The 23535-nt window shown below is 38.2% G+C and overlaps 1 protein-coding gene across 4 annotated transcripts in view; it reads left to right on the top strand.

The window, feature by feature from the left end:
* The window catches only part of CHCHD3 (coiled-coil-helix-coiled-coil-helix domain containing 3), a 271596-nt gene that overhangs the window by 153971 nt on the left and 94090 nt on the right, over positions 1–23535 (top strand). For 3 of the 4 annotated variants that reach the window (XM_036091684.2, XM_036091683.2, XM_036091682.2), the window contains exon 5: positions 22694–22708. The exons of the other annotated variant lie outside the window; for it this stretch is intronic. In XM_036091684.2, coding sequence (XP_035947577.1) covers positions 22694–22708 — 15 coding nt within the window. The remainder of the gene's footprint in view (positions 1–22693; positions 22709–23535) is intronic. 4 annotated transcript variants of the gene reach the window in all.

Here is a 23535-nt window from a genome sequence, read left to right as displayed (position 1 = left end):
TAAGTGAATTTGAACTTGGGTAGGATGAGCTGTTTGTTGGGTAGGCATATTGAGCATAGAACAACTTGCTTCTAAAACATACAAGAGCATGTTGTCACCATCCTGGAATTCCATAACAGTTTTTGCTTCTCTTTTTCATGGCAACAAACGACCAAACAATAAACAAATAAACAATAAATAAAACACAAGTTCAGAAACTATCCTCTCTGTGACTCATAGTCTTGTACTTAAGAATAATAAGTTGAAAGAACTTGTTGATCTTCAGTGTATGTGTTTGGTCATTCAGAAAACGAGTTCTGTATCTGAATTATCTGTTTGTCTGCTTGTGGGGAGGACTTGCATGTTAGATAAGCATCTTCTTTATACAGCTCTTCATTTTCTTCCCCAGAGTGTTGGAGGACTAGGTTTTCTAGGTCTTTTGGTTAAAGTACCATATTTCTGTTAGAGCCAGGGTCAGCAAACTTTATCTGTAAAGGCCCAGATAGTAAGTATTTTAAGCACTGCAGGCCAAACAGTTTCTCTTGCAACTATGTAACTCTGTCATTGCAGCATGAAAGCATCCATGAACAAATACATAAATGAATGGATGGGGCTATGTTTCAATAAAACTTTATTTGCAAAACAAGTGGTGGGCAAGATTTGGCCCTTGGGCTACAGTTTACTGACCTCAGTGGTAGAACAACAATTCTTGCTCTTTGTATATTCATATGTGCAGTGGTGCTCCATGGATTACCCATATTATAAATAAAGGGATAGATAAAGGGGTCATGGTGATATGCATTTCCAGTGTGCTACCTGTAGCTCTACCCCTTTCTCTCTCACTTAAAAAAATAACCCAGAAACCCAAGGAATGAGAGCAACTTATCACAGGGATAATCTTGAATCTTCTATGGTTTTTGTAAGAAAGAAGTCAGTCACAATCTTCAGTACTTTATTAGTAGGGTTAGGTTACTTGTCACACTCTCCATACTTGTGTGACACATCAGATTGTAGCTATAAGTCTTTGAGAAGTACCACTTTTAAAAGGCTAATTCTTTGGAGTTAACAGTTTGGGTTGCATTTAGAACACAATTTGTGGAAGCTGGAGCAAGATGTCTCTGCTCATCCAATGGTGTACCCAGGGGCCACACACATCTTACTGTGCAAAAAATTCTCTCATTATAAAGTTAGCCAAATAGTAGTATGTTTTATGTTTAGTATTCCCGGATCTTTCCCTGTCTCTGCTTCCTGCAAGCTAGAATCACTTCAGACTAACCTTGAAATCTTGTGACTGGATTTGGTCAACTTGAAAGTTTGTTTTATAGATTTCTGGAGGGGGTTAGATCAATTGTTTTAGGGATCATGTGGTCAAAGAAGGGTAAACAATTTATGTGGGATTTCCCAGGAGCAAACCCAGATATATGGGATTAGAGTGAAAGCAAAGGTGGTGGTGATGATTCAGCTATAGTATAACGCTTATCTGACCTCCCCAGAATCCACCTGGTAGGTTAAACAACTTCCATTCCCTCATGAAATATACTCTGTGATGCCCATGGTTCATTGTTGCTCATCGCTAGTAGACTTTCTGACATTCCTGTGCATTACCTGATCGGTTAAGTCGGATGCTTACCAAAAGTCAGTCATGTTTGTTTGCAAGCCTATTTATGTTAGGTGTCATTATTGCATAAATTAATTAAATGTCATGTCATCTGTTGCTATTAATAAGGTGAATGCTTTGGAAAGACTCATAAATGTGATTTACTAAAAACTTGCTATTGAATTAGATATGGGTATGGGTGAGAGAATTGTGGGCAAGATTGGGGGGTGGAAATCAAGAGGGATCCTGCATACTGATTGCTCTATGAGGGTCTTTTAGTCCTCATTTACCTTTAAGGAAACCAGTTCAAATTATTGATAATCCATTATAAAGATTATAGGAAATTCAGCAGAGCCATACTCAAAGAAAAGGACTCATTCTTATTTCAGACAACTGGCAAAGAATTTGTATTTAGATGCTTTATTACAACTTAATGTATAAAGTACATAGGTAACTTTTGTATTTCACTTTGTGTTTTAAGTGTATCATTTACTGGTCCTGATTGTATGGTTTCCCAAATGTATGCCACACTGTGCCAGAACTTTATGTGAAGTCTCTTATTTAATCCTTACAGAGCCCGTTTAAGGAGCATCTGATTATTGTCCTCATTTTGGTGATGGAGAATCTAAGACTTAGATAGCCAAGATCTAATTTTCCCAAGATCCTAAAGCTAGTAAATGCTATATTTGAGATTCAGTGCCTTTGTCTCCCTAACTATACCATCGCCCATCCAGCAGCCAACTCAAGATTTTTGCAGTAGATCTTTTTGAATGCAGCAATAGCTAAGATCTTAACTTGTTATCATTTGCTAAGCTAGTCCTTATTAGAATCAAAACTGGAAATTGTTACAGAGTAAATAAGCTTTAGTGAGTGCAGGAAATATAGACAAAGCTTGACTTAAATTTTAACGATGTTATCCTTATGTCTTTTCTTCATTCTGGTCCTCTTTTCTCATTTGTTTGCTCACATACCTACTTGGAATGAGTATGTTGTTTTTAACTTCTTACAAATGCCTTTACATATATGATTTAATTTGATTCTGAGAAGAGGAAATAGGGCAGGTGTCACTAGCTTCATTTCTTAGATGAAGAAATCAAGGTTCTCAAAATTTATATTTAAATTTGAGAGGGGTGTAGAGTTTGAATAAAATTCAGAAAAGATCCACATTGCAGTTGAAGAGCTGGATGAAAAAATATTTAGCTGTATAACACAGATATTTAGTTAAAAGAGGAGAGGGTTGAGGGGATTACCTTCTGCTAGTATGTGTAGAAGTATGATATGGAGGATTACGACTGGCTCTTTTCTAGCTACATCTGAGTATGGGATTAATTTTTTTAAGGATTCAATTTCAGCAGGAGGGATTTAGTTTAAAGACAGGAACTAGTTCTGGTAGAAGGAAAGTCTATTGGTTAATCTTCTCTGTGGGATTGTATAGAACACTTTTAGATTCTGTCCAGATTCAGAATAATAAACTAGCCAACCAAGTACAATTATATATATTGATTTTACTCTTTTCTTTTTAAACAACAGCAGAATCATAAACTTGGATGCAGCCCATACCATTTGAATGCACCCAAAATAAATTATATACTTAGACTTTATTGTAAATAATTTCCTACAATGTTCTTTTCATTCTGGCGAAAATAAAGAATGATGATATGAAGCAATGTATTTAGGGAAAAAGAGGCTGCTCAACAAAGTTTCACTTTATCAGTTTATGTCTTTTCCCACTGAGTGATTTAGTTATTATTTCTAATTCTCTGAAAGAGCACTTGAATGGTAGACCCAGACAGTAATAAACTGGTTAGGATGAAGAGTGGAAGAAGAAAGTAGATTTAAAAATGAGACGTATATGAAATTAAGGGATGAGAAGTATTATTTAACTAGATCATTGGGAAATAATTAGAAAAATAGATAATCAGTAGACAAGAGACATTTGGAAATCTAGTTTCAGGAGGGGCTTAGGAATTCCCTGGCCTGTCCCCCATATGTGTTAATTCCGTAGTGTGAGAGTCCAGAATGGCAATGCTAACTTTGACTTACCAGAGAAAAACATTTTGCTTTCTGTGAAAAATTAGTTTTTTTATAACTCACACAAAGCATCACAATTTTACATGTGCCAACGATACTGTGTCTTAATACCCTTTGTTCCCCATGCTCACAAAGTTAAAAATTAGAGAAGTAGTGAAAAGATCAGTGAGGCATTCATATAAGGAAAGATGAAGAGAACTAAGAAAGTATTTGCTAAATCAGGAATAGGGAATTTTTTTTTCTACTAATTATCTGGAGGAAAAAAAAAGTAATCCAGCCATAAGAAGTAGGGTGCCGGAGGTGAGACTAACGCTTCTGGATTTTTAGAGTCAGAGGTATGACATACTCAACTTGGCCTCTTTTGAACTTGAAAACAACAACAAACTAAGGCATCGCATACATTTTCTCCCACATAAGGGCAAGAACAAAAGTGAGGAAGAAGAAATAAGCAAAGAAGAGAGACATGAGAAGAAAGAAATTCTTGATAAGTGGAAAGATGGATAAATAAGGGAGGGAAAGATTATGGCAAAAAGTCCAAAAGAAAACACCAGAGGAAAGAGAAAGAGGGAGCAATAGAAGTTGTCCCCATCTGCCCTGAACATGGCAGTTCCAGCACTTTCTCAGGCTTCCCGGCCCATGCTTTTGCCCGCTAAGTGTGGCTTGACCAGAGTAGAGCTTTGTCAGCATTGTCTCCATGCTCGATCACCTCTGTCTTACCTGAAGTCACACCTGCTTACCTCTGCTTTGCTTCCTTGCTGCTTCGCCCAGTGGATGCCCTCCAAGCTGGTGGTATCTATAGGACTTTGGAATGTCCTTGTTGAATTTATCTTTCTCTTCTCTATTTTAGCTTCATTAGTAAACTTTTCCTCCCACTGTTTCTAAATTGATGTATTGAAGTAACCTGACTGTATAGCGTTTTAGGGCCCCTGTTCCTATCACCCAGCACACACTCACTCACACACGTCTCTGTCACACAGGGTGGGCTGGTTTGCCACAGCTGCACACATTTCTTCCACTTTGAGGCTAAGTGGTTGAGAACTTTGAAGGCCGTTGTCTGGAAAAGGAAAGTATGTTTGTACTTTGTTGAAATCGAGGCTGTATCTATCACAAAAATAGATCATACTTTTTAAGTTTAAACATTTTTTTTTTTACCTGTTCGGTGGAGAAATCTGTTTCCTATTGATTATACACATAATCGTACTAATTTCAGGAACACTTGGATGAACACAGTTGTATGCCCAGGTCTAGATGGTTGAGGTTATAATATCATTTCTGCATGTTCAAGAGAACAGACATGCAGAACTCCTTTCTTTGGTTGGCTTCTATATCCTAAATTAATCAGAAGTTAGAGAGCTTTTGGGTATTTATAGCCCTGATTTTCATCCAGATATCATTCTAAATCCATTGCTCACCAACACCCATTTGGCTTGGTTTGCTGCTCATTGGTGTGATCTTGTTTTGTAGTTGTTTCCAAGCGGGTCACAGTGATGTTACATCGTTCTCAATTATCTTTGAGCCTGTCTTTTTTTTCTTTTTTCTTTTTTTAAAGATTTATTTATTTGACAGAGAGAGACACAGCGAGAGAGGGAACACAAGCAGGGGGAGTGGGAGAGGCAGAAGCAGGCCTCCCGCAGGGCAGGGAGCCCGATGCGGGGCTCGATCCCAGGACCCTGGGATCATGACCTGAGCCGAAGGCAGACGCTTAACGACTGAGCCACGCAGGTGCCCCTGAGCCTGTCTTTAAAGACTCTCTCCTCTTCCCTGTGCTACTGGCCTCAGCCCACTGGGGTATCCCTCTGCCGTTGATTCTTCATATTTGTTCAGCCTCGGCACACTGTGGCAAGAAAGCATTGTGTCATAGACCTCCCTTGTTCAAAGTCTTGTGCATTTGGGTTTTTTGGGCATAGACAATGTAGAGGAAGCAGTTCAGGTACTCACATGTGGTGCCAGTCCTTGAACGTAGTGTGCTTTTCCACCTTTAGGCTTCCTGCATTCTGAGCCTGGACTGCCCTTTCTCTTGTCTGGTGGATGAATAGCTACTCAGCCTCTAGGACCCATCTCAGTGTTGAACTCGTTGGTGAAGCCTTTTCTGACTCCATTGGCATAATTTTCCCCTTGTCTGATTTCCATGCCACTACCTTTATCATCATATTATGTTGTGATTTTTAAAAATCATCTGTCTGTCCCTCTTTAGATTTCTAGATCCTTGAAGCAGGGCTTTGTCATCCTTGACATGCCTACTACATTTACCGGAGGTTGTTGAACTTGGGGAGTGGCCAAATCTCTGGTCTAGTCCAAGCAGAGGAAAGGCAGGGCTCATTTCCTTCACTCTAGTTGAAATCTCTACATACTCATTCTCAAGCCTCTTTTGGCATGTGTCCTTGACATACCTGGTATCTTGATTTATCAGTGTTTTGGAATTTTCATCACATGATACAGTGTTGTTTGTTGTGACTTGCGAGTTGTTGCTATGCTTGTGTGCTCTTCAGCAGAACCTGGTAGTTATACTATATGTTTAACAAACACATAGTAACGATTTAAGCATTTTGCAAATACTAATCCATTTTACCTCATAACTACCTTATAAGGGAGGTACTATTAATATTCCCGTTTTATAGATGATGAAACTAATGCACCGAGAGGTTAAAATAACTTGCCTTAAATCACATAGCTAGTAGGTGGAGGAATTAAAATTCCAACCCAGGAGTTCTGGCTGTGGATTATATATAATTAACCCCTGAGTAATTTACTGCCAACATCATTGGTGATACTTTGTCTTCAACCACTAGCATAGTTAATTTACCTTTTTCACAAGGAGAAGGGAGCATGTCTCAGCTCAGAATCTTGGGTTGGGCAATGTTTTCTAACCAGAAATTGTTTTCAGTGTATTTTCCCTATTATTTTCTATTTATGACAGCTGAATCTGGTTTTCTAATTATGGTAGTTATGTAAAGTTTTCTCTTAAAATTGTTGAACCTTTAAAAGTGAGCTAGGTTAGAGAAAAATATCAAATCAATAGCAGTAGGTCTTAAATGGTGGTAAATGGATATCACAAAAATCCTAAGGGTGGGGGCACCTGGGTGGCTCAGTCGGTTAAGTGTTTGCCTTCGGCTTAGGTCATGATTCCAGGGTTCTGGGATCGAGCTCCACATAGGGCTCCCCGCACTGTAGGTCAGTCTGCTTCTCCCTCTACTCTTCCCCTGCTCTTGTGCTCTTTCTCTCGCTCATTCTCTCTCTCAAATAAATAAAATCTTAAAAAAAAAAAAATCCTAAGGGTGGTACATGAAATACTAATAGATAGGATATTGTGATTAGTTGCATATAGGGGATGAAGAAGAGTTATGGATACAACAGGTTTCTAGTTAGGCTGATGTATTTGACTTTTATTCTGTTACCAAAGAAGCAGCTGAAGATGAAAATGTGGGTAGTAACTGAGGGGAAAAATGGGAATAAAAAGGATATGGTAGGACACATTAATGTTTGATTATTAGTTTACTCAAATTGCATGTATATTAAATTCTTTTGTCAGATTGGGTGTATAGGTAAAAACTCACTCATGCCGAAAATGTTCTGCTGCATACAGTTTTAAACATTTAACCTGCTTGAGGAGGTGGTTTAGAAAAGAGGGGTATGGAGAGCCAAGAATCAGTCCTGTGAGGTCACTCCAGAGGCACTAAGTCAGTGGGTAGGAGAACAAGGGGTTTGTCTGGAAGTTGCAAGTAGGCTGAGCCAGGATAAGTTTTGTACCCAATAGTACATGTGATTTTTATTTACCCATGTAACTTTTTATGTATCTCAACAACAAACTGACTAATACACCGCTAAGCAACAGCACTCTGTAGGATGCCTCATACATAGAAGTTTTTTTCATAACTATTACTGAATGAATTGGTGCCTCAGGCTGCAAGTGCCGTGGGAGTTCATAAAAGGGAATGGTCAGTAGAGCCTGGGTGTGGCTTTGTAGAGAAGGTGATAAACGTACTTGTGTAATAATAAGAGTTGTGGATATAAAACATCTTGACCATTTATTGGCCATGTGACTTGGCCATTTCTTCCCACTTCTGTGACCCTCAGTGTGCTCTCCTGTAAAATTGGGGTGATAATAAAAATAAAGAGATGAAAAAATTAAAAAATTGGGGTGATAACTTTCTCAGGGTTTATTTTGCTATTTTTGTGCTATGCAGCACTCTAGGTGTAGCTTGGAGAATTTAATTTAGTCCTAGCATTGTTTTGAGAATTAAATGATGTAATAAATATAAAAGAACTTTGGAAACTCCTAAGTGCTATACAGCTATTAGTTTTTATTAATCGTGGTTATTAAAAGTGGCTTTCTCCAGACTCTCTGAGTTCAGGGATCTGTCCCTTTGGTTTATGTTCTGTTTTGTTGAATTGTCCATGGAAACCTAAAGGAGCCAGCGTGTCCTGCGCCCAGCACGCAGGACAAAGGCTTATGCTTCTGACCCACTTACCGGCATCTTAACCATCTATTGAAATTCCTCGGCGGAGGGTCTGGAGTTTTAACTTTTCGACCATAGCTTAGAAACCAAGGTCCTGAGATATTAAAGGATGCTTTTAAGGTCAGAAAGCTAGTTAAATCACAAGTTAAGAATGGAATACAGGTTTCCTTGACCCACATTTTAAAAGTGGCATACTAAACAACATGTTAGTGAAAAATCTGAGGAAATATTAAAATTAGGGTATTTTAAAATTTATCTAGAACCATCATGATTTTTCTAAGGTAATAGGTTTTATATAGTAGTCTTTAGGTTAAAGGACTTAAAATTTAGTGTTAGACTGGAGCAGATTTGAACTTCTTGATGGGAGGGCATCAGTGCTTGTGTTGAGCTGGACATGGAGAGAGCTCCCAGTTGTATTTTTCCTTGTGATGGCAGCATAATTCTCTTCAACACCAGATTTTCAACCTCCAAGTGCCACTGGTGTTTAAAGAAAATAATGCCTAATAGCTCATGATGACATGTCCCAATTTTCATCCTCTTTCATAATTACATCTTCTTCTCCAGTTAGTTTTATTTTAGAATGGTGTGTTTGACATCAGATGTATCAGGGGCCTAACTCCAAATTACATGGTTTCAGTGGCCGTTTCTACGTGGAGATTTTCCATGGCGTGGCTAACAGTACGCACTCTGTTAATCCTTGCATGTCCCCCCCCTATGTTTTGGAGAATGGTTTGTTCTTTCAGTTGTGCACTGTCCTCTCCCTGGAATTTATATATTTACTTTAGAGGGTATTTAGAAAGCGCTGGTGGAAACGTAACTGCCATTCAGCACATGTAGGCCTCTGTTATCTCACACCTGGATCCTTTCAACAGCCCCCTTAATTGTTTCCCCACTGGCATTCTCCCCTCTTTCTAATCCATCCTATATACACCAAGATTAATCTTCCTAAAATACTGTTTTCATCACACTTAAAAACCTTTAGAGGCCCCCCATGGCCTACAGGATGAAGTCCAGACCTCTTAGCCCGACAGTTCCGTCTTCCTGCAGGCTGGTCCCCACTTACTTTCTGACCCTCCTACTGTAATTCCCTCTTCAGCTGCTCTACGTGCCCAGGCCTCCTGTCTTCTTTCCTCTGTACCTTTGATTACTGTCCCCTTTCTTGCAGTGGCCTTTGACTCCATCTCTGCCCATCTAAATCCTACTCATCGAGCTTTCAAGTTCAGTCCAGCTGATGGAATCCTTTATTTTATTTGTAGTACTCACTGCCCTTATCATATATTATCTTTCATTATGGTTGTTTGTTTGTACAACCCATGCACTGCCCTCCACCCCAGTTTGTAAATTCTTGAAGAACACAGCGCTCGAAGAAAATAATGGATTGTTGCTGGTTTTATAGTTCTATGCAAATCAGAGTTTTGGGGTTGTGGTTTGTGGTCATGGAGATGCATTTGGCTATTGTATTCTACCAAGTCTAGTGCAGTGTTGGAGAAGCTTCATAAAAAATAGGTTTCATTGAGGGCTTGTTGAATAAATGAATAGATACGTTAAGCTGATTCTGTTGTTCAGATAGGTCAATTATCTTAGCGTTTAGCCCAGGAAGAGACATGTTCACAGGGCCCCAGAGTCATTTATGGACTGTCATGAATTGTGTAGTCTGCTTAGATCATGGTTATATGCTTAGTTAGAGCTGAGTAAGTTGGTGGCCAGGTTTTTCTACCAACCAAATTGGAAGAGTTCTCCAAAGTGTTCCAGGAACTATTTGGAGAATACATAAATTAACAGCTTTATGGTACATTTCAGCTCTTGAGGATACAGGCTACCTCAGGAGACAGAAAGCTCCAGTAGGACAAAATATAGCTTGTTGCAAAGATCAGTTAAACAGTCTTTTTACAAATATTCAGCCAGTTGTCAACTCTTCCTTGATCATGTCATCATTACTGCTTGTATTCATCTGACACCAGACAAAAAAAATAAAGGAAAAAGATAGGGGGACTTGAGAGGGAATTCCTTCAGCACTTAAACCAGGCTTGTCACTCTGCAGGGGCACAGTATCTGGTTTTAATAATCTCATATGTCATTTGCAGTTTATTATTAGTAAAATATAAATCCATATCTCAGAACTTTTGTAAAATTTTTGAGAAGATTATGAAATGTCACTTTTGCTCTTCTTTGAGGAAGGTGGGGGGGGTTGTTAACTTGCTAAATGTCATTACACTGCTTGTTTTCAGCTTCAGATTAATAGCAGGTGGTAGCCATTTTTCAGAGCAAACAAGCTGCCTTTTTAGTTCATTAAAAAAAAAAAAGCACTAATTCTTTACTGGAGCCTGGAATATTCTGTGCTCGGTGACAAATGGCAAGGATCACAAAACATTCAACATTAAAAAAATAGAATAGCTGGCTGATATTGTAAAAGTTTAAAGAACCAAGCCAGAGCTTTCAGCACAAGATTTCTTTTACCATACTAAATGACTTACACGTGGTGTATTTATGCTTAACATATATATCCATTACCTTCAGTGACTTTATTTTCACGTAGCTCTTTTGATTTGTGGTCTGTAATATCTTTGGCCACTCCTGCAGAGCTCATCCCAGATTGTAAACACCACTTAGAAGCTCTGTAGATGATCCCCCATGCAAATGCATGCTTTTTAATGTGCATGTGCATTGTAGGGGGTAGGGGAGGGAGCAGTGATGTTATGTTTGGAACAGTAAGAATTTTTATTTTTGGATTCTTTTTTCTTATTCACAGGCAGGTTTTTTTTTTTTTTTTTGACATATTGTTTAATCTGTCAACTTTAAAATGTGAGTCAAGATAACCTGTATTATATTCTTAACCCATGACTAAGTAGGTTTATGATCTTATGTGAGTAGAGCTGTCCCAGAATCTTTAACATCTGAAGACCTTGGTTCCTAAGGCATGTTCCTGCTTCAGATGTATATGATCCTTCCTCTTTTTGTCTGAGTATTTTTGATAGCTGATAAATATGGCATCCGATGTCATTCACAGTTTGTCATTAAGATATTCTTTTTTACTTGCATTTGGTTTAAGAGGCTTGAGGGTGGGGGTCACTTTCCTTGGGGCTGGAATCGGATCACTTAGCTTCTCAGTCTGAACAGTTGCTAGGAGCTTTCTGGCATCCGATCAAATGACGGATGAATGAAAATCACACAGGAGGATGGTTTTTAAGCTGGAAAGATAACATATAATAAGATAGCCATAACTATAAGGCAGGCAGGATACCATGTCAAATAATAATATTCTGACTTCCCAGCAGGCAAAACCAAGTCAAAATCATGAGGTTGATTTTCATTCTTGGGTCCAAACCTAGAGAAGTGTCTGCCTGGTGAGCTGTAGTGGGAAGAGTCAGAAATTCTGTTTTCACGAGACAGCTATTCCAGCTGTGAATTTCAGGCAAGTCTCTTGTCTGTAACTGTTCTCTTAAATGTAAAAAAAAAAAAAAAAAGAGTTGGGAAGGCACTTTGGCTTAATTGGTTAAGCGTCTGACTTGCTTTTGGCTCAGGTCATGATCTCAGGGTCAAGAGTTCAAGCCCTGCGCACATTCCCTGCTTGTGCGTGCTCTCTTTCTCTCAAAATAAATACATCTTTAAAACAAACAAAAAGTAGATGTAAACCCATACCCCTTACTTCACGTTGCTGTGGAATGAAGCTTTCTAAAGTGATTATGTAGTTTTAGGTCCTTAAAAGTGATCAAAGATGTTAAGAATTGTGAGTTGATATTTTGGTTATGTCCATTCCTGAGTCCCTTGTTCAGCAAACCTTTGATGAAAGGCACTCCCCGGTGTGTTAAGGGATTCTGGAATTTGAGAATCCAGAATTCTCTGCTTCATTGTGGTCGTTCCACACCAGTGTACAAATAGGGATGAGGACAATGCTAAATCTAAGCTAGCCACGCTCAGGGAATGAGAAGAGGTCTGATTCAGTGTGCCCACCCCCGAGCAGATAATGGCTACCTTCTCATCCCTCTTCAACCAGCTTGATCCCCGAATAGAAGTGGCTTATTTACGGTCTATCTGGTGTACTTTACTGCTTTCCATTTGGATGATTCATGGTTTGGGTGCATTCTCTTCTTTTCATTCCTCCTCTCTAAGACTTCTTTCCATTTTTGCTTTGTTCAAGCTTCAGTTTCATCATTCGTTGTTCCCATGATCTCATGTTTCATTTAGTCCGTCAGTTAAGCTAGGGGCTTTATACAGAGGCTAAAGATTTTTAAAAACCCCCTCCCTATCAGGTTTGGGGAAAAATGGGATGTCATGAAGCACCAGGTACTCCTTCATTCTTTCATTACCAGTGGCCATTGCTGAGGAATGTTTTAAAAATATTTTTATCCTTCTATTAACTTTCCCAATTCCAGTTTTCTTGGAATACAGTGGAGTCACATCTTACTTAAGGATTTAGTTTTAAAATCAGCATGTGAATATTATTTGTCCATTACAAGTCAGTAAAACTAAAACCACACCAAACCAAACCAAACAAACAGACAAAACCCAAAAAACAAAACTCATGTATGAGGCCAAGATTTCTTTGTTCTAATTTATTCTTAAGAGTCTAGCCATGCTATTTTTCTTCTATTATTAGGTCACTAGGCTTCTTCAGTTGAGCACTAGATGAAATGTTGGCTTTTATTTAAGGATTTGTGAGTGAAAACTATATTATCTTGAACCACTAGAATTCCATTCACTGGGCAGGAAATGAGAGAGGCCGGGAGTGCAGCAGTCCCAGGCTTCCCGATGGAGTGGGTAGCATCCTGTGCTCTACTTAAATTCCTCTCTCCCACCTTCAGTGGGTAGTTGGATTTGCATAAACTGAATGTGCATGTGATGTAATTACACTGTACCATCCTCTTTAAAGCCTGTAAATGAGATAAAGATGCCCTGTTATTTTCTGAGCTTACTCATTTTTCCGTAGAAAACGAGAGCTAGTGTGATTTGGCTGGCACCAGTGAGTTGAACTTGTTTTAGAAAGCGGCCCATTTTACCGTCTGTCTTAACCGTTTGAGTCTGACAGGTAGCGTCCGGTTCAAGAAGCAGCCCTGCAAGTATTGCTGAGACAGAGCCCTATCACTCCTCCAGTAGCCGAAAACCCACCACCGATGCCGAGTCAGGCGGGGAGGAAGTGTCACTGCTGCCGTGCAGCGTCTGCCCCTGGCAGCCAGGTGTCACATACACACCGTCATCTCCAAATGTTGTTCAATATGTGTTGGTAGCATCCTAGCAGTTTGGCAGCAGAACATACGCATTCATTGAATTTCCTCTGGCCTAGTTGTCGAGTAGATTCAAATTGAATAATAGGAGAAATGTTGTGGTAAATGTACTGCGTGAAATGTGAATGTTACAGGGATCTTGGATATTATCTAGCCTATCCCCTTAATTTTACAAAAAAGGAAACAAGCCCCAAACGGTTAAGGAACTTGCCCAAGATCATGAGTTAGCAGCCAACCTGGAATGAAAGCTTTAACTGTCTGATGACTATTTTGTTGCTATTCCTGCTACACAGGATTTCTGGATCAAATCGTATTCCAGAGGTCCAGTTGGATTTACTTAGCCTGGCCTGCATGAGTGGAGAAATTTCAAAGAGATCTGATGTATTCTAACAGATAGAACCTCGTTCTTGTTTGCTGGTTTACTTTCTGTTTGAACTGGAAGCTGAGGTTTAAGACCTGGTCAGAGTTTGTTGTCATTGTCAAAGTTTTGTGACAGCCATGGGAGTGTGTCGTTGGGCTGTCTTTCTAGGAGAGAACCTGCTGCGAAGGGTGCAGCTGGCCGCAAGCCTCAAGCAGCCACAAGCCGGGAAGCTTCTGCAGGGTGCATCCCCAGGCCATGCCCCCACCAGGCTTGTAGCACGTGGCAGGACCTCTGGAGCTGGGCCATCTCGCCTGACGCAGGATTCCTCTACTGGATGGTCTCTGCTCTGAGGCTCCTTTTCATCCTGGCCCGGTTTTCTCAGAGGTACACTGTTGTCTCCTTCCGTCCTGGTCTCACATCCCAGGTGTCAGACCTAGAGCATCGTCGGAAGTTCTCTCTGCCAGTGCTCTTCCCTCTCTCCTTTATCCTTCCTCCAGTACATCTCTTCTACTTCTGATTCTGTCTCAGCATCTGCATCCGAGCGGACCTGAAGTGACATGGCAGATAGGTGGTTTCGAAGACATTTTTAGAATAGTCTACGTTAACCATTACAGCAAATCTTAAAAATCTCTTTATGTAGAGTACTGTTGAAAATAACTACGAATTTTTGATTAGTCACTTTTACATTGTCTTCCCTTAATGTCAAGCCAAAATGAAAAGAAATACAGTCAGGGAGTTGATGGGAGTGCACTGCCTCCAAGAGACGGGTCCCAGAGCCAACTCTGTCCCTGACCTTAAGGATTCCCTTAGTCAACAAGGAACTTGGAGCCTTGCTTGCTTCCTGATACATGAGCTGGATGATCTTTGGGTTTTTTGTTTGTTTTTTTTCCAAGTTGTGCATGTGAAATAGATTCTAAGAGGAGAGGTCGACTCCAGCCAATTTGTCCTGATCGTGTACACATTAAGCCTAAGTTTAAATTGAACAAACACAAGTTAATACAAAGAAAAGGAACCAGAAGTTGTGCAGTAATTGTCTCTGTGTTTCTGTCCAACTTACATGTCAGATCAGTGACACCAAATGTCTTGGCACAAGTAATGGGGTTGAGCTAGCATCTCTGTGTTAGAGTGCTTCTGAGATTTTTAATCTCCATGGTAAAACAAGATTATACATAAGTGCCTGGAAATGGAAGTATTATTCCCCACAATATGGAATAAGAAGAGAGACATTTTAGTATAATTGCACCTTTGGCTATATAATTCCCAGTGCTTGTTGCTTCTTTCCACTCTGTACCATATCAGCTGTGGTCTAGAGTTAAAACCACTCTGCTGTTACATGTAATGGTAACATTCAGTGGTTTATAAGCCCATCTTTTCTACAGCTGAATTTGATAATAAAAGCCCCTTCCTGCTCTGAGTCCATGTAATCACACAGTAGTTTTATTGAATGTGGCCCTTTTTATAAACCACTTTTCCTTCTTTCAGAGATCCTTCTTATCCTTAAAGTTTCTAAGCTTACTAATGATTCTGTGACATAGCGTTCTCATTTCTTCATAGAACTTGGTCTTCTGGAACTTTGTTTTTGATTCAGATGGTCTTTTCTTTTAGACTTGATGCATGTTTACATTCTCTTGTGTATTTCATAAACATGTAGTAGCTAAAGTGAGTGTTCATTAGAGAAGCTAAAGCTGCTTATTTGAGAACTCTGAACTCCTAACAGTTCATTTCACTTTTGATTCAGCGTTTATTTAATGTTTCTTATGTGCTGGATATCGTGATGGCTGTTCTTCCTTTAAATGGGTCTTGGGGTGGGGGAGCATGGAATATACAACACTGAACTGATGAAGTGGTATATTTTAGTGCCTTTCATGTTGAAATTTCATGTTGCTTTGTAACATTGAAAGTTATAAATTATAATGGAATCATTATATGCCTGTTCTCAGGAATGATACATAAAATATTTAATATCAGGTCTAGGGTTGTCATTACCCAAGCAGAACAAATATCAGACAACTCGCATCAGTTCATGTTAACTGAATATCCATTCTTCCTGAACTGAGCATCAGTTACATGGATTCAAAATCCGAGCTTATATAGGCATTGATTCCGTTTTGTTCAGGGAGCCAGAGAAAAGAGAGAACTTATATACCTGTTTTATGCTTTTTATACTTAGTTCAAAAATAAAGAACTAACATTTCCAGTTTTCTCTTTCACTGGGATATGATGCATTACATGTATGTGAGCCCCTCTTGTTGCTTTTATACATTATACCTTTGCAGTGCAACCCTACCAGTTTATAATGTGAGCAAGACTCCAGCTCGATTCTGTAATACCAACAGACGTTTATTGAAGAAAACGTTCTTAACAAGCAGTACAAAATGATTCATACAACCCATTCAGTAAAACTCGGTGAAGTCCCAGTTGTCTGTTAAGTGTTTGTTTGTTTTTCAGGAAGAGGGTTACTTGGGGCAGACGAGGCTGCTTGTACTTGGCCTCAGACAGCCGACAATCCTCTTAAACCAGTGGTCCTCACCTGGGGCAGTTTTGGCAATGCCTGGAAGCAATTTTGGTTGTCACAGCTCAGAGTTGGGGTGGTACTGTTGGCTACTAGAGGCCAGGTGTCCCCCTCCGCATTCTGCAGTGTGTAGGACGGCTCTCCGCAGCAACGAGTGGTCTGGCCCAAAATGTCAGCAGTGCCAAAGGTGAGAACCTCTGTCCTCAACCAGTGGCTGGATACAGGACTGTCAAGTCATCAGGCCTAAGGTACCATACCTTAAAGGTACCACGACAGCTTTGTTGTCGTGACCTCACGTAGTCTCGTGACCAGTCACACGGCAGAGGTAGGAATATCCTTATGGGAGCTAACCCTGATATCTTTTTGAGTTTTCATTTTACTAACTAGAAAGAACCCATATCTAACATTTATCATGCTAGTTAATGAACCATTTTCACTAATAAAATCTCATTTCCAATAGTCATTGTGCTAAGTAGCAAAACATCATTATTGATCAAGGCATGCATGAGTGACGCCCGTGTAGTAGCCACCTCTACTTATTCAGCTTCCAATTTTGAGCTTCCAGTAAGAGTACTTGCTGATGGCTCCCGCATTCTGCGTGCCTGAGTAGCATGCTGGCAGCGTCTGGTTCAGAGCTTAACCTAAGGAACGTGGACACATAATGTCACACTGTGTATTTTGAAGTAAATCACAGATGCCGTGACAGATTGGCTCCCCAGAACTGGTGTCTACCTACTTCCTACAGACTCTTTACCTCAGTGTACTTGTTTTCATTTGGGCTGCCATGTCCTTAGTCTTTCCTTTGTGGGAAGCTACAGACCTAGGTTGAGCCAGAGATCCAGATAGAGAGGAGTAAATCTCTTTTCCTGTCTCAGAGTTTGCAGTTGAGAGAGGGACCGTGGGTAGATAAACACGTACGATACAAGGCAAAGTCAAAATCAGGTGCCATAAGGCGGGCCTGGCAGACTCAGTCAGTGGAGCGTGCAACTCTTGATCTCGGGGTTGTGAGTTCGAGCACCGCGTTGAGTGTAGAGATTACTTAAAGGTAAAATCTTTAAAAAAACAGGTTACCGTAAGAGACCTGTTGAAAAGTTTTATTAGGTGCAAAAGTGGGAGAGGCAGCAGGTTATGACTTGGCAATAGCTACATGAAGGAATAACATTAAAGATGGGTTTTAGAACATGGATGGGGCTGGGGTGAGTCAGTGTGGTCACATGGTGATTTAGCAGAGTTGGAATGGGTATCTGGGTCTCCTGACTCCCCACCAAGTAGATTTTCGACTATCTGTCATAGTAAGTTCTGAATTAAACTAGAAAACTGGAGAAGTGAATGTATGATTAAAAAATTATTTTTCCTCTCTAAAGCTATAGAAGAAGGCTTGTAAAACCATTTCTGATTTCATCTAGCACTTAATTTTACTTATTTTGTCAAATACCATGTTCTGCACAAATGTTAGGAGAGAACTTCTGGAAAAAGTTAAAGCAAAGCACACTAGGTTGCTTTCTGTTCTAAATTTATGTACCTAACATTCTCTCTTCACTCATTGTTGGCTTTACTTTTTAATTTCAAAAACTACTTACCTGCCTCTGCTTGCTTTTTTCAAGAAAATAAGCAGATATGCCCCAAAGTGGCAGAGGACATATTCAGTAGGCTGTTTCCAGTATGTCATCAGCGTGAAAAAAGGTGAAATGAAGAGGAGAGTTCCGGAAGCTCTTCTTGGGAAGACAAAACAGAACCAAATGGACTGATAAAGCCCTGGAGGCTTGGATAGGAGTTCCAGATTTAGGAAGTCTATTGCTAAGTCTTGGTCTATATTCAACTTAAGCCAGCCCTCACTGTGTTTGTGCACATAAGTGTAGTTTAACATTTCAAGCTGGGCTTTGCTCATAGCTTCTGCCTCTAAGTAGTCATTGAACAGTGTGCTAAGGTTGATAATAGGTTGGGCATCATTTAAGTTCACCGAGATGAGTTACCCTTTTGAATGTCACCTTATAATGTGGCTCGGAAAACACTGCTTTTGATATGATTCTTTGTTTACCAATGCCACTTGATAAAGGCTCAGTGAACCCTATGTAATTTCTCATTTATAACGGAAGTGTAGTATTCAGCTAATTGAATGCATGGCTACTTTAATTATTTTGTTACGGCTAATTGGTATCCCCAGTGAACAGTGATCATGTTCTACAGCTTCTAAATGTATTATTACCTTACAAGTTTATGGTTCAGCCCCTTTGGATCATTCAGTTCTCTCTTTGTTTTACGTTAGCATATACTTTTATTAGGTTCCTATATATTTTGTGTTCTTTGTAGTTCTGACGAGGAATAAAGCTCTTTTTCCTGCTCTTATTTGCTTATGTGAGTTATAAGATAGAGATTGATCTTTGCCACAGATTATCCATATCATTGTGAAAGATTAAATCTTTCTCCATCCATTATGTGTGTGTTTCAGATTTGTTATAAGATTTAGAATGATAGGAAATATCATTATAGGGATTTCCTATTTAGGTTGATTTACAGTTGTTGCCTTTTCTCAACCCTAGTAATCTCTGGCTTCATAGTATACTCCATTGGAAAATTGAGAAGGTACCTGCTTTGTTTTCTCCCTTGAGCTATTAAAATTGAGCACTGGCATTTCAAGGAACTTTGTCATTTAAAATGTACAAGCTTAGGGCGCCTGGGTGGCTCAGTTGGTTAAGCAACTGCCTTCAGCTCAGGTCATGATCCTGGAGTCCCGGCATGAGTCCTGCATCGGGCTCCCTGCTGAGCAGGGAGTCTGCTTCTCCCTCTGACCCTCCCCTCTCTCATGTGCTCTCTCTCTCTCTCATTCTCGCTCTCAAATAAATAAATAAAAACCTTTAAAAAATCAAAATAAAATAAAATCAAGTGTACGAGCTTTAGCCCAGAATCTTTCTTTAACATGCCTTGTACTTGATGTCCAAGGTAACAATACAACCTCTGAGCTAGGTGATTGTGATGTCACCAGGTTCTCCAGGCCATGTACCCTGTGCCACACCGTAGTCCTCAGGAGCAACCAGGGCTAAGAAGGCTGAGCTACTATGCCAAAAACCTTTCGCTATGAAGAGTTACCTAAGAATATACGTGGGAAGGTAAAGTTCCCACCAGCACAGTATGTCATATCCATAATCCCAGTTTTTACTTCTGTTGACCTTATTATATTCTTTGTCATAAGCACCTTCAGATCCTTTCTGAAAAGAAGCAAGTCTTAAAGAAGTTAACATATGGGAACTTCATTTTGAATCTAGCTACCAACACGGAGTTAAAACATTGAAATATTTATGTGTTGGGTTTCTTAAAGAAAACTTGATTTCCTTATTTTCTTTGTGTCTCTTGCATATGGGGTGCTCCAGTTTTCCATAATGATCCACTTAAGTTCTGTCATGTTTTCAAGCCCAATCATGTTATCCCGAATCTAACAGGATCTGAAAACTAATCAGTGCACATTTCTTGTAGTGAGAGTAATAGTAAACAAGAAATGAGGGGAAATTTTTTATATTCTTTTTCTTCCCTAAGAAATGGTTCTATAACAATAAGTAATGTTGTAATCCTCTTTGTTTTTGTTCATTTAAAATGATTCTCTCTCTGTTAGAGAGTTATACGTAGAAGTTTTATTTCCTTGCATTTGGTTTACTGCTTTTTCGTAAGTTGAGTGTGACTCTCCATCCTTGGCAGCTATTAGCTTAGTCAATGTATTCCAGGCTTATTTAAGTTTCAGGATTCATATTGTGTGACTTTCCCTCCCAGCATCACATTAACTGTTTCAAAGCAATGTGCCGTTAAAGTGCTGTGGCCGTGTTTCTTGCTTTGTTATTCTCCCCAGTGGATCTCAAACTATTGATTCTGTTGGCTGTCTAGGGAAAGATTTGTGATGTTAGACCATAGCTTGGTGGTTTTGGGTCTTTGGAGGTAGTTCCTTTTTAGTGCGTATATCTGACCTTTTCACATGTTGCTTTAAATTTTTTCAAAGATTACATCTTAGAAAAGTGAATGAGGATATTACTATATATCCTTTATTTACATTGCTCCTCAAAATCAAATTTTTTGGTGCATGTAGTCCTCAGTAGGCTTAAGCAATATATTTGTACTATTGAATTCTTGAGTGTTTTCTAAATGACCATAATAGAATACCTATTACTTTTTCTTTGCATTTTAAAAAAATGTCTCACTGTGCACTATCTGTGAACGAAAGAAACATTTAGTGCAAGTGTTTTAAGAACCATGGTGGGTAATGTCATACATTGAATGGGAGAGAGAATCAAGTGCTGGTACATTAAGGATTTTGTAGGTAAGAGAATTTCCAGGCTATAAATAATTGTTCAAGTTGTTAAAACAATTTGGTTGTTAATATAATTACTAAATACCTCACTCTGAGCTTCTATCTCATATTATGTTTCCATCTCGTAGTCAGGGATACATGTATGTGATATTAATGTTTAAGAAATATTTTTTCTGATTACAGAAGTAGTAATTGTTCATTCTAGAAAATTTTGAAAGTAAAGAACAGTCCAAATGAAAAATATCCCACTATGCATATCCTGTCCACTGTTAATATCTTGGCATAATAGATACTTTTTTCCAAGCCATTATTTTTTTAATGGCTCTGAATATTTGGTCATTGTGTCTGGACTAAAATTATAATCAGTATCCTGTTGGACCAAATCTTATTTATACAACCTTCTATTGTTCCCATTTGTTTGTTGCTTTAAGTAACATTGGTTTTATTTTCTTAGATCTAAATCCTTGTGTGCTTTTCTTAATATTTCCTAGGATTGAATGCCTAGAATAAAATTGGCCAAGTGATAAGCAGATTAACAATAGCAAAGATATATGCACACATCCATCCATATATTTATATGTAGTTATTTTCATGAATTTTAGTGTATTTAATTTGTATACACTTTAAGATATTTATATAGTTAAATTCATTCTTTGTGATATGTAGTTTTATGAGTTTTGACAAATGCATACAATTGTGTAACCACCACCATTATCAACAAGCAGACTAGTTCTGTCACCTCAGAAAATTCCCTCCTGTGTCCTTTGACTACAAAGTATGTGATTTTTTTTTTAATTTGGAAAATATAAAGAAGCAAGAATAACTAGAAATCACCCATAAACCTACCATTCTGCTATAACTTTTGTGACATTTTGTTGAGTATCCTTCTGGTTTTTTTCTTTCCCTACAAAGAAAAGAGATTATACTGTCCTTTTTGTTTATAATCTGTTCCGTTTTTACTTAGTATATTTTGAAGATATTTTTATTTAGCCATTAAATTGATTTTTATTTTTGCATCTTTGCAATTCTAAACAACTTTATCTTGAACATCTTTGTATATTGTCATAATTACTTAAGAAAAGTCAGGTCATGATCCCAGAGTCCTGGGATCCAGTCCCACATCGGGCTCCCTGCTGGGCGGGGAGCCTGCTTCTTCCTCTGCCTCTGCCTCTCTCTCTCTCTCTCTGACTCTCATGAATAAATAAATAAAACATTAAAAAAAAAAAAAAGATCTACAGTTTAAAAAAAAAAAAAAGTCCTAAAAATAGAGTTTAGATCTCAGTGAATATGTACATTTTAAAAACATTACATTGTGTCAAATTGATTTAAAAAGTGGTTATATCAAATTACATTCTGACCAGTCATGTATAGAAGAGCTTATTTTCCTGTATCTGTGACATTACTATTACTATTTTATATTGTTGTCAGTTCAGTAGATGAATAATGGTATTTCATTATTTTAATTATCATTCTTTGATTTCTCTTAGGGTTGGGTTTTTTCCCCATGTGTTTATTATTTGTATTTTTGTGTGTGAATTACCAGTGTATGTCATTTGTGTATTTTTCTTTTGGCTTTTTTGGTGGAGGGGTAGAGGGCTTTTTTTTTTTTTTTTTTTTTTTAGTGTTCTGTATTTTAGTAACTTTAACTCTCATAGTTACATGTTGTGGTTTCTTTTCCTCTTTTTGTCATTTGCTTATTTGTTTGGTTTAATGATTTTTTTTTTAACAGAGGGTCTCATAAAACCGTTCTTTTACATTTCCTTTATTTCTATTTTGGGTGTGTATATGTTGAATTTAGAAATACCTTTTCTCTGTAGATCATATTGTCATGCATACTTTCTTCACACTTAGCTTTGTTAAAAATTCTTTCTCTGTTTACTTTTTCTTTTATATTCCTGACAGGCTAGTCAGGTTTTTACTATGTTGTACCAAGGAGCCATCGATTATTATGTACTTGCATATGAATATATTTTAATGTAATCTTATTATTGTATCTTTTTAAATTTATTCATACGCTTTCAAGCAGCATGAACTTTTCACTGAAATCTTCTATTCAAACTGTAGCGGCACACTGACATTTAACTGTGTCCTAAGTTAAGCAAGTTCTCTGATCTTTTTTTCCCCCTATTGCCTTCTTTGGTTTGCATCTTAGATATTATCTATCAGATTTCTTTGTGACATTAGGAAAAAATACTATTTCTATTGTTAAATAATTGTTGTTTGTTTTTAACATGCTGCAGGACATTGAAGACAAAGTAAGTAGCAAAGCAATGATCTATATATGTGTAAAATGGGTACACTTAAACTAAGCAGGTAGTGGAAATCACCCTCACACAAGGTTGAGCCAAGTGACCCTTGATCACCCTGCAAAAAAATGTGGTATGCGGCATAAGGGTGGGAATGCCAAAATGCATACTTGCTGAATATCTTAAAATTCCTCGTCAAGTGTGTATTCAGCATTTACTGAACAAAAATATATTAAAAACTTTTCTAACTTGGGGTGTGAGACAGGGAGGTCTGTTCTCAGAGATAAAGATCACTTAAATGTAATGATCAAGATACAAACAACAGTTTGAAAAATGCATTTTTTTATTAACCTTGAAAAACATCCATTAAGTAACCATCTTTATCATTATTTTTCAAGTATCAAAAAATTTTTATTACCTTTTTTTAATTTTGAAAAAATCTTATAAATTAGAAATGGGATGACAGAGTTTTATAATTACTTTAACTATTTTTATTTCTTACTATTAATTTTTAATTATTCAAATAAACATTTACAGTGGTTTTTGCCCCTTGCTCCAAAGACAACTGCTTCATAAAAAAGAAAATACACCAATACATGTACTTAGGTGCAGGTTTCAATGGGTAATTTAAGGATTCTCAAACATAAGATTTATGTAGAAAATGTCATATAGGTATTTTGTTGTTCAGAAAAAAGGTTAATAGCCATGTGGTTTATGCTTGGAATAAAATCTAAGTTTTATTGTACAAAATATTAATCCTTGAAATTACTCTTCCATAGGAGTTAAATAAAACTGTGCTGTATTCTGATACTTTTTGACAAAGTAGGACACAGCTG

This window comes from Halichoerus grypus, chromosome 12, assembly GCF_964656455.1.
Source record: "Halichoerus grypus chromosome 12, mHalGry1.hap1.1, whole genome shotgun sequence".
NCBI classification, from domain to species: Eukaryota; Metazoa; Chordata; class Mammalia; order Carnivora; family Phocidae; genus Halichoerus; species Halichoerus grypus.
This window is presented reverse-complemented; position numbering and strand designations above follow the sequence as displayed.